The sequence below is a fragment of the Anas acuta genome, chromosome 1, assembly GCF_963932015.1.
Source record: "Anas acuta chromosome 1, bAnaAcu1.1, whole genome shotgun sequence".
Lineage (NCBI taxonomy): Eukaryota > Metazoa > Chordata > Aves > Anseriformes > Anatidae > Anas > Anas acuta.
In genome coordinates this window covers 75732268-75744544 of record NC_088979.1, presented here as the reverse complement: position 1 = coordinate 75744544, position 12277 = coordinate 75732268, and the positions used below count along the sequence as shown (strand labels likewise).

General features: G+C 38.1%; 1 protein-coding gene across 8 annotated transcripts in view; it reads left to right on the top strand.

The window, feature by feature from the left end:
- Positions 1-12277, top strand: part of MID1 (midline 1) — a 239424-nt gene that overhangs the window by 138836 nt on the left and 88311 nt on the right. For all 8 annotated transcript variants that reach the window (XM_068682801.1, XM_068682808.1, XM_068682811.1 and 5 more), the window contains exon 2: positions 6344-7059. In XM_068682801.1, coding sequence (XP_068538902.1) covers positions 6400-7059 — 660 coding nt within the window. In that variant the 5' untranslated portion in view covers positions 6344-6399. The remainder of the gene's footprint in view (positions 1-6343; positions 7060-12277) is intronic.

The window sequence follows — 12277 nt, the reverse complement described above, 5'->3', positions numbered from 1 at the left end:
GCAAGTGTTTTTTTATTGCCCGTGCCAGATTTTATGACAGGAACGTAAATTTAAAATTTTCCTTTTATAGTGCACTTAACAGAAAAATACTGCTGCTTTGAAAGCTGCAGCTGTGTATTATGATAGTAGACTGTTTAAGCACTTGCCATAGTTCATTCAGGAAGACTGTGTGTGCACACTGTAATTCTTCTTTTACTACACACCTAGGATATATAGGCACACATACACGCATACATACATGCATAACACATTTTATTACCTTTCAAACCCAGATTTTCATATTTCATATGAAATTTTATTTCATATTCATATAGTGGTAGTTTAATAAATTTTATTTTCTAACTGAAAAATCATATCATCTACAAGTGTTCAATCTTCAATTTTGCAGTCTTGTGTCCATTTATGAACATTTCCATATATGAGTTTCCATATATGAGACCAGGGCTGACATAGGTTGTAATAGGCATTCAGTAGTAGTTTTAAGGCAACAGATTGTTAGAAAACATTGTTAGGAAAAGATGTTATTCCAACCTCCTTGAATGAAATATGACCGTAATTCACCAAAATGCAACAAGCTGTGACTTTGTCAGTGAGATGACACATCAAATAATTCTGGAATTTGGCACTTGTCCTGCTCTTTTGCCCAGTGCTATTTGTTACTAAGATGCTTCAGATTTGCAGAATGGTATACAACTCTGTTTCCTCCCTCAGTGTCACAGAGGTCACTACAATTTTAAAGTTCACTGAAACAGCTTTAAATCATACTGTGACTTCCCTGCTAGGAGCAAGGGTGGAAAATGAATATTCTTAAGATGTCTTCCACTGCTGTTTCTTTCACTCCTGGTAGCTTTTCTTCTCACCTTCTCTGAAGGTTGTAGAAACAGCTGGAATAAAAATGGATGGGACACAACTAGAGCAGGAGGCAACATGTGGCATGCTAAAACACTGTCAGCTATATTAATTCTAATAGTTAGAGATTTATTCATCCTGTCTGCACAGGGAGAATTTTGTAGTGCTTTTCTGACTAAAAGTGACCTCACCATACTGCAATTTTTGAAACGTGTATATTTAAGTGTAGTTTTGTATTTTAGTCATTTTACTTCAGACATTATGTTAACACTTCTGAAATACCATGTTTTAGCTTGAATGTACTGAGTTAGGATGAACAATGTTCTTTGGCAATATTACACTATCATTACTTTTTTAGTAGAACAAATATAAATTATTACCAATATTACTGATCTTTCATAGAATCATAGAACGGCTTGGCTTGGAAGAGACCTACTTCACTTAGTTCCAAACCCCTGCCATGGGAAGGGATGCCACCCACTAGACCAGGTTGCTCAAAGCCCCGGCCAACCTGGTCTTGAACACCTCCAGGGATGGGGCATCCACAGCTTCTCTGGACAACCTGTTCCAGTGCCTCACCACCCTCTGAGTGACTAATTTCCTCCTGACGTTTTATCTAAATCTCCCTCTTTTAGTTTAAAACAATTCCCTCTGTCCTTTCATTATCTGATCAAGTAAAAAGTTGTTCTCCGTCTTTGTCATGAGACCTTTTTAAGTACTGAAAATCTTCAATGAGGTCACCCCGGACCCTTCTCTTCTTCAGGCTGAACATCCCCAGCTCTCTCAGCCTTTCTTCATAGGAGAGGTGCTCCAGCACTCTGACCAACTTTGTGGCCCTCCTCTGGACCCATTCTAACAGGTCCACATCCTTCTTGTGCTGGGGGCCCCAGACCTGGATGCAGCACTCCAGGTGGGGCCTCACAAGGGCAGAGTAGAGGGGGACAGTCATCTCCCTGGTCCTGCTGGTCACATCTTTGGGATAACAGCAATGAGAAACAGTTAAAAGTAAAGCCTGCAACAGGTTATCAGTTGCCTCACCATTGAACATGACAAGATAAGATGAAAGGCACTACCTGGGTTGAACTTGAAAGAATTCTGTTCGCCTTCTTGAAATATCTTATTAGTTTAGCATCACCATATCCTGTGGTATTGCTGCTGGATCACAAGGATCTGCTGGATTACTTGCCTTTTTCACAAGGAGGTTGGCAAAATGATTTATTTAGATATTAGTTGCAATTTGTTGGTAGTCATTTGGGTGCAGAAAGAGTTCTAGCCATAAATGGGTATTTGCTGTAAGAACATCTTCATGTAGCAGTGTGGCTTGCAATACTTTTCTAAAGGCAGGTGATTTCTTCAAAACATAAAAGGGTGTTGCTTTCAATGAGAAAATGCTTACCATTCGGGTTCATGGAAATCTCCCTATACAGAGATGTTCTCATATTTTTGTCCTGCTGCTTCTGTATGTTGATTTTTGTACTTAAGGTGTCAGGATCATTCATAAAGCTGACACTCCCAGCAATGAGAAATCAGGATTGAACTTACAGTCAGCTATGGGTTGACTTCGGGTCCACCGAATCACCATATTTTCGTATAGATGATAACGTTTTAAAGAGTGATGAACTGTGCATTTTATGTCCTCCTTAGGAAGTATATTTTTAAGACTTCAATTTTTTGGGTCTCATTAAGATCAGTGATAACGGTTTTCTGCTGACTTTGGTTGTATCTCTGATCTGTATTTTTATAAGTATACAGCAAACAGAAGATATAATACAGTAATACAGCTTTTTTGCTGCATAACATTGTCTTCAGTTATGAAACAGCTTGACAGATTATCTTTTATATCTGTTCAGCTCTGATGGCACTTAACATATTGAAATTTATCTATTTCAGATTTCGTTTTCACATTTCTCATGTCTCTTTAGCACTGAAGATCTTTGTGTGCTCTACTGTGCCACTGAAAACATTAATATCTCCTTCAAAAATAGTAATGTTGTGCTTTAGAGAAGCTAACTCCACTAGGGTTAGTAGATGTCTTACCATGAACTACACTGGGATCAAGATTTCATTGGCTTAATTGCTTACCATATAATGCAGAAGTAATTGTTGTGTCCCAGGGAGATATCACACTTAATATCACTGAAGTGTATTATTCATTTTTAAATAGCACTTGTCTTTTTTCGATAACTTTTACTTTGATATCTTTTCTTTAAACATTAGAAAAGCAGTACTTCTCATTCCAATGACATTTTGATAATAGTATAATTTTCTGACAGAAATTCCATATTTTTGCAAATCTGAAAATATGAACTCTTTTTCTATTTTTCCTTTCTGTGCCTAGAGGCTGTCTATGTGGCTTTCTATTTATGGGCCACGTTGACTATGGAATACAACCATGTGCATTTTAAAACCATGCATTATAATTGTTTGCCTAATCTTCCAGTTTACTGTTGCTATGATTTCTCTATCACACTCAAGAAAACAAGTTACTAAATACGAGACTTAAGGCTGGTGTGTTTGAAAAATTCTGTGGCTGGATCAGCTGCACACTGCACTTCAGACACCAACCTAAAAGTCAAATCAGAAATTCAGTTGATTAAAGAGCAATCATTGGATTACATAGAAAATGCAGCCCCTCTTCAGTGCCTCTTAACGTATTCATTATTCAATCCCAGATGCACCATGTTTTGACGTATTGGCAGCTGCAAAATAAAAGAGGGAAAAGTCTTTTTTTGTTGTTTGTTTCTATCAGTGTGATCAGCTTTGATTACCTTGGAAGATAGGCTTTTACTGGCTTCTATTCCAAGAAGTTTGCAGTCTAAGATTAGACTTTGGCACCCTTGCTCTTACTAAAGAGCATTATTCAGAAGTGGCTGCTCTGTCAGGCCAGGTAGATCAGAATTGGTTATTGATTAGTATGGTGATGTTTACATAGAGCCATGACAATGATTTAAATACCTTTCCATGAGTCAGTGATGCAAATATTTTCTGCTGGTTTAATCTGTTCACCCCTCTTTTAGATGAGTAACATGGGAAACACTTTGCTTAAAAAAAAATACTTTGAGACGGAAACTGAATGAATGAAACATTTTGGCACACAAGGGATCAGGAGGGATTTTGTGCAGAAAGCAGAGCATTCAAGAAAGCCCCGTATCCCCAACACAATCCTTAGAAGCAAACCTGAGAGGTCAGCAGGTTTTCACTAGACTGCCAAGAGATGAGCAATGTTTAGTTTGCCTGTTTGCCGCCTTAAAATGTTGTCTACTGCCAGCCCCAAATCCCCTTCTCCCATTTCCAGTACAGCTTTCAGCCTGCAGGATAAGCAGATGATGAGGTATACAGTTGTGGTGTGGAAGGGATTCAAACAATGTGAATGAGATTTTGATCTTCTGGGACTTGTGTGATACAAAGAGTGAAGAGGAGGAAAGACAAACTGTTCTTCATTTGTAGAAAATGCTTTCATCTTTTCTGTGCTGTGTGGCTATGGCTGAGGAGAGAGAAGGGAAGTTATCTTCCTGCTTATATCAAATTGCCAGCCCTTTAATTTTGACCAGATGCACCATATAATTATGGCAGCTGAAGGATAGTTATAAAAGGATAGTTATAAAATGAATTAATCTTTGGCAAACTGAACTTCATTTTAAGTAATATCAGCATCACAGAAGATACAGGAAAGCAAATTTTTTGACGGGGTCAGTGCCTTTTTTAAATTATTGCATTTCTTGGCAGAATAGAAGGGAGCATTTGTGCAAAGAGGCAAAGTATCCTAATTTCAAAACATATCTCTGGAACAGATACCTTTGCTGCTCTTCCCACAGAGCAAGCAGGGCTGGATACTGACAGGCACTCTGAACCTTGACCCCATCTGCTGAACTCTCCCATTTTCCTGAGGTTCCTATTGGCATTGTAGGTAGAATTCCTGACACTGTCACTGCACTCCACACTCTAATTATAACAAAGTACAGGAGGTTCAAACATGCTTGTTTCCCAAGGCTGCTAATGAGCCCAAGCTCTCCTTACCCTTAATGAACCAAGACTTGTTTGGGGGGATTCTTGTCCATCCCTGTTTTTTCATGGTCAGGGAAGGAGGCAAGGGTTCACACAACTGAACAATGACTTTACAGTGTAAAGGCTATGCAGCTGTGCCATCTGAAGCTGTCTTCGGTTATGAGCAACAAAGCTTAAATAGATTATACTGTGAGGAGGTACAGCTCCGTGAGTGTGAAGCATAGCTCTTGCTTCTGCTTCACTGACCTGTCTGCTCGCAGCAGCGATGGGCCCCTGATGGGAGCTTCAGTAGGGAGAGCTGCGTAGGGCGATGCTTTCAAATTCACTCTCTGTAATGCTGAATGCAGAAAAGGAAGCAAAATGAAGTTTCAGTTGATCTCTGAGAGGGGTGTGCAGCTGCCTTGTCTAGAAAATCCCATGCCCTCCATCTAAAAGTCATGGATTCCTAATCCACTTCAGATGATTAATAAGGCCACTAGAGCAAGCACTTAGTTCCTGAGTTTTAGTAATAAAGAATACTGACACAAAAGCACATGTGCATACACACACAAAACACTGAGCAAATCACACATTTCATTGTCTTCGTCTTTAGAGGCTCTTCTTGTAGATTAGAATCATCAGAAATTTGGGCTAAACTACTGTTTAGTAGTTTGTTTCATCCATATCTCTTTGGGCATTTCAGTTAGGACAATATAGAGTCCTTTGGAGATATTTACCAAAAACATGCTTGCAATATATTTTTGTGCATATTTTTATACATATGATCTTGAAATACACAGGAGCAATATATTAATATATATCATAATATACAATATATACTTAAAAGATGTCAAAATATCATGTGCTTTCCTTGACACATGATTCCCTGTACATATTAAAGTATATATTTGCACAGGTAAACAATGAGGTATACTCTAACTGCTGTACTATTGCTGTAATAACAAATGAAAATATAAGTCGCAGAAAATAATTCTGGGAAACTGTATTAAAAATGATAGATTTAAAGTTATGAGCTAGTATACTCTGGACGGATCTTGCACAATACTATACAAAAGTGAAGGTTTTTAAGAAAGTTTTACTATTAGATTAGCAAAGACAAAAGCAGCATCTGCAGAAGAATTCTGGTTTCACTGTAACAGGTTCTTTGAAGGTCATCATTTTGTTTTTTTTAGCAATGCACAGAAACATCTTCCATTCTCCTCAATCACATGGGAGAGAAAGAGAAAGCAAAAACAATTAAGAACAAGCTTTTGGTTTGCATTCTTAAGTGAACAGAGAGAGACAAGGAAAAGGAAAAGGAGGGGAAAAAAAAAAAAAGTCTAGTTTTAAATACCTTGATGTGTGCATGTGCAGTTTCAAAACTTTAGATCGCTCTCCCGCTTGGTGTTGTGGATTGATAGCACCGGGAGCCGCAGCAAAAGCTGACAACCCCCCACAGCTGACCCCTCATGTTCTCTCTCGCCTAATCGAATTTTACGTGTGTTTCCAGATAGCTGATCAGCTTCCCTGGATTTCGCTGACGCCACAGGAAAGCTTTGCCTGAAGATGGAAACACTGGAGTCGGAACTGACCTGCCCTATCTGTCTGGAGCTGTTTGAAGACCCGCTGCTGCTGCCCTGCGCTCACAGCCTCTGCTTCAACTGCGCGCACCGCATCCTCGTCTCCCACTGCGCCACCAACGAGCCGGTGGAGTCTATCACCGCCTTCCAGTGCCCCACCTGCCGCTATGTCATCACCCTCAGCCAGCGTGGCTTAGAGGGGCTCAAGCGCAACGTCACCCTGCAGAACATCATCGACCGGTTTCAGAAAGCCTCGGTGAGCGGGCCCAACTCCCCCAGCGAGACCCGCCGGGAGCGGGCTTTTGACAGCAACAGCATGTCGTCCTGCGAGAAGGTCCTCTGCCAGTTCTGCGACCAGGACCCTGCCCAGGAGGCGGTGAAGACCTGTGTTACCTGCGAAGTCTCCTACTGCGAGGAGTGCCTGAAAGCCACTCACCCCAACAAGAAGCCCTTCACTGGCCACCGGCTGATCGAGCCCATCCCAGACTCTCACATCAGGGGATTAATGTGCTTGGAGCACGAGGACGAGAAGGTTAACATGTACTGCGTGACTGATGACCAGCTGATCTGTGCCTTGTGCAAGCTAGTCGGACGGCACCGTGACCATCAGGTGGCAGCTTTAAGCGAGCGCTATGACAAGTTAAAGGTTAGTGATACCTACCAGCCTCTGCACCCCATGGTGCGTGGTTGGGAAGGAAAGCGTCCTTCAGATGGGTGTTGTATTTCCTCCTTTGGGCAGGGGCTGGTAACGGCAGGTGTGCGGTCTGTCACCAGATGAGATACATATACAGATCTATATGTGCTCATCAACATTGAAAAGGTGTCAGATTTTCCCTTAAAGACAGATTTCTCAGTTGTGCTTTGATTTTTCTATAGCTATCATAAGGAACATGCAGTGTGCACTACTACTGGGGTGAATTTGCTTATCTGCCTACATCTTCACTCATGTCATCTAGCGGGATTTTCATGTTGACTGCACATACACAGGCACTGACGGAAATGTCAGGCTTTCTTCACATACACTCTGCTGTTGATTATTTTTCATTGAGTTGTTTTCATTGTGGAAAGCTCTTTGCATCATTGCTAGCAGAAGATGTATTTACATGCACTGGCTTCAGGGGCTGCAGCTGCCCAACCAGCCCAGGGGGTTCGAATGCCAGCCTTGCTCTTCCTGTGCTGCCTTGCAGGAAAGAAAACCAAAATTCTTCCCTAGTTCCTTGTAGCAATTCCCATGGTTATGCGAGCTCTCCGTCCCCACTGGCATGGCATCTCACCCACCCAGCACCCAGGCGACTGGCAGTCCCTGACTCCCTGACTCGTGTGGGACATCCTCACCAGGGGCAACGGGAGGCTCAGCTGGCTCCTCAGACTCCCGCTGAGGCCAAGTCAAGTAGCCCCTGACCCATCACACCAATTCAGGTGCTATGGCAGAGCACAGGAATGAATTTAAAACCCTAAGCTGCCATTCCCCATTCCCCCAGGCTGGTCTGTGTGTGCTTGCCTGCCTGTGTTTTGAGGGGATTTCTTAGCTATGAACTGCAACTGAGAAGTCACAAGTGTGGAGGGCAAATATTAACTGCCAGCTTTCTCACACAGAATTTCAGAGATGTGAAAAGAAACTGTTTTAATAGGTTTAACTAGCAGGAAGGGTTTTCTTAAATACCTTCAGATAAAAACATGAGGCTGCACACATCTACAACAACTTTATGTGAGTGCAGGTAAGTTTTGCATACACATACCACATTTTTTTATGCCTCTATGCATGTGCAAGCATGCAGATCATATTCTACAATTACATTAATATAATGAAAAATACTTCTTTACCTGAACCTATTAGCTTCTTTTCATCTCTTAAAGACTTTTTTTATTCAATAAGGGGTTGTTATTTCTGCTTTTTATTTCCTTTAAGCAGGTTTATTTTTTCTTTAACAATTAACATTAGTAAAATGGACTATAAATGTGAATACAAGGGGCGTGGACCTACAATTCTTTTCAATAATCCAGCAGGTTTACATGCTTACCAGGTGCTTCTATTTAGTAAGCTAGTAGTGACTGAATGACTGTATTTTTTATCAACTTTATATGAGCAGAAATGTGATACTTAACATGAAGTACCTTCAAAATTAAATACTCCATAAGAATATTTTTGAGGATGTCAATAAACGTTAAAGAAAAATTTCTTATTGCTGATGTACTTAGATATGACTAGTCTTGAATGAAAAGTTTGAAAAGCATGTATCTTCTTTTGAGATTTTTGGCTTAACATTGCAGGTGGTTAAGAAAAAAAAATAGGGTGTTTTTGCATAATCTATGCTTTTGCTGTGCAAAGATTCCTAAGCAAACTCTGGATGGGTATCTCACACAGACAAGCAACATTCACATTAAATATTATTCAGTTTAGCTAATTTGGAAGAAGCCTAATAGAATACTTTCTGCCAGCCTTGTTCAAGAATAATTTGAGTACTAATTTAATGGTTAGGATAGGCCTGGATCAAATAACCCTTTCCTTACAATGGCAATTCCTATAATTCTTTATAATGTCCACAGAATTTTTGAGACTTGGACTTTCTTCGTACCCAGTCTATCTAGAATGAGTTTATAAAGAAAATTTTTAGTCTACATGAAATCCAGTTACTAACCTTTTTGTTATGAGGCAGTCTATTTCACTTTGCTATTCCCAGCAATTACACCAGTTGTGCCAATTTTGCCACTGGTTTCAACATATTTACACTGAGCCCAGGGATAGCTGCTAATGTAAGTATTTGGTGCAAGCTTGCAGATAGTCTTTGTTAACCTACCAATAATGTGCAGATGCCATTGGCAAATGCAATGTGCAAGTAGATCAGAAATAAAGCAGATCAGAAAATTCCCCTCTGAAAAACAGGTTGTTGCTCATTATATTGCTGCTGTGGGTTTTTATATACATGAGTCTGTTTGGTTGATAGATAGGTTACCAAAATTTAAAATGAAAATTCTAAAAGAATGAGCAAATGGTAGTCAATAGTGTAGTGGATTCATTCAAAAATGGTTGGTTAATTGTATCTTTAAAAAAGAAACCCCAAACCGCTTCAAGTGACATTTTCTTTTCTTGCAATTTTCTTTTTTAAATCAACACATTGTTGATGCTAACAACAGCAACTAGTGTAGCTCTGGGTGTCAAGCTATGCTAATTACTCACATTCTCTTCCAGCAGTGTTACTAATTATTTAAACTATATCTCACCCTTCATTAAGCATAGGACAAAAGATGCCATTGCAATCTAGCTCCTTTTGTGGCAAAAATGAAACCCTTTAATTAGGAGTTCTGTACACTTGTCCAGCAGAGAAGTCTATGTTAAAGCATGTTTAACAGTCAGTGTAATCACAGTTGTGGACATTTGAAAATGAGAAAGTGTTTTCCTTTGGCAGCTATGGCTCCAGCCCTGAGAGGTGCTTTTCTTAATGAACTTTTACTGTGGGTGGAAGGAGCTGAGGACACATTCCAGAACCACTTCTTTCTTAGTTACCAAGACCTCACAGTATAACTATGTGTGTATAATTATTTTAGTGTTTATAGACTTTTTATTTTTTTATTTTCTTTTTTAAAAAAAAAATAAAAAAAACATAAACACAGATGCCTTAAAAATAGAAGCCTCATAAACCGTGACAAAAAGAGAGAATAGGAAACATTCCAGTGGTACATTGACTTTATGAGGTGGTGGTCATTATTGTAGTAAAAGTTAGAAATAAATTTTAGCTACATAAGCAATGAGAGCTTTAAAAATAGAAGATACAAATGCTGATGTTTACTCCGCTATACTATCACAAAGAAAATATTTTTGTCTAATTATTTTTGATGTTGATTCTTTTTTTTTTTTCTTGTTGCAATGGCAAGGAAAACACAATTTAAAAGTGCACTTGTTATTTTTAGAGAAAATTAATGAAAAATACTGTTGTCCTATTATACTCCTTGTCCTATTATGTATTTATACTCCGGAAAATCATAAGAGAAATTAAAATATAAAATTGTTTTGGAAGAAGGAAGAATATTTGGGGGAGACGGTGGTGGGTGAGGATGGAGAGTTATCATCCATTTCATTTTAGCCAAAGAGCCATGGAGAGATGTGACAAAAGAGGAAGATAGACAATAAACCATATTTTAAAGTGGTATAAAACCTTCTTAACTCCATTGAAACCAACTATTTTACTCCTCTTCATATTTACTGTGAATATGGTCATTCACTTGTATAACCCTGCCCAAAATTATTTTTGAAATGATTTCCTTGCCGCTTAATCTTTTATTAAATCAAACTGTTAGAGGTTACCAGTGGTTCTCTGTGGTTTTCTTTGAACCTTATTAGCACTGTTGCGTATTGGACATGTTTATTAAGGCAGGGAAGTCCTCTGAATGTCAGTCCGGAATTCCAAGAACAAAAGGGAGCTTCTTGTTTGTATGCTTTTTATTTCATTTGAGTGGCAGAATCCATGGACATCTATTTTTTTCTGCACTTCTTTATTCAGGATGCAAGGATTCGGTTTTCAGTATGTGTCAATTCAATTACTCACAAATATTTTTTGGTGGGAAGCAGCCATAAGCTGTTTCCACATAAGAAGAATTGCATTCAACTCCTATAAACCTACCTTGGTGGTATAAAGGTAAGAGATTTTGTCAGGTCCACAACTTCTACAAATAGAGCACAAAAATATATGTCCTTCCCTGATACTCTGAGATAAAAACTTCTCATATTTAAATGTCTGTGCAGAGATACTGGCAAAATATGTGGGAAGATTTCCCACTATTTCTTCTTTGTGATATTTTGTATTTGCAGCTTGATCATTAATTGATATATTATGATACTGTGAGAACCTAACAATTCTAAGCCTGTCCTCAAACAAACAGTTTGGTTGGCAATACAGGAATACTGGTTTCTGTACTTATATATAAATACATTATGCAAATATATGTAAATATATGCTGTATACATTTTATCAATTTTATATTAATATTTAAAGGGTTTGCATTAATACAATAACATGGCAATACTACATATGTTTGTATGTATGTATGTGTAGATGTGTTTGGATAGCACGGAAATACACATAATTTCTAGCAATTAATATCCAGAACTGTGTAATTGTATAAATATACGTATGCCGATATTTTAAGTAAATATAAATTTTCACTTATAGGTAGGACAAATAAAAATATATTTGATCATGTGTGCATTAACTACACCTTAGTTGTTTTTCTTGGTATTTATTTTTAATACTTCATGAATATAACTTTTTTAATAGCATTTTTTTTGCCTGCATGCCCTTAAATACTAACTTCCTATTTATTGGAAGCAATTTATAGTAAAAAATAAAAAATAAAATAAATCAACTGATATGAAATATGATAGTATTTCAGTGTTATAGTGATATGCATTATTAAATGTTTAGATAAGTGGCACTTTTCCATACATAATACTTAATAATTTCAAAATGTAGAAAAATACTTTCTACAGTGACAGCTAGGCAACTTTAGTATATACATAAACCACTATAACTAACCTGAAAAAACGTGAACTCCTGAACTTTCATTGCTATTAAATTAGCTACAGCTTTGTATTATTATTAGATTAGGTACTGCTTGACACATATTTCATTGTATTTGTTATGAAATGAAAAAGAGGAGTAGTCATATATATACTAGTAAGGAATATTATCTGATATTATTTAACACAGAAACATGCAAAAGTATAGTTAACTCTCTGTGCTTTAATATTTGCAAATATCCAAAATGATGACTTTTTACATGGAAGATGATATGCAGGAACAAACTATTTTATTACAAAGGCTTTCTAGCGACACTTATTATATTGATATGTAAATTTTAAGGCAGAC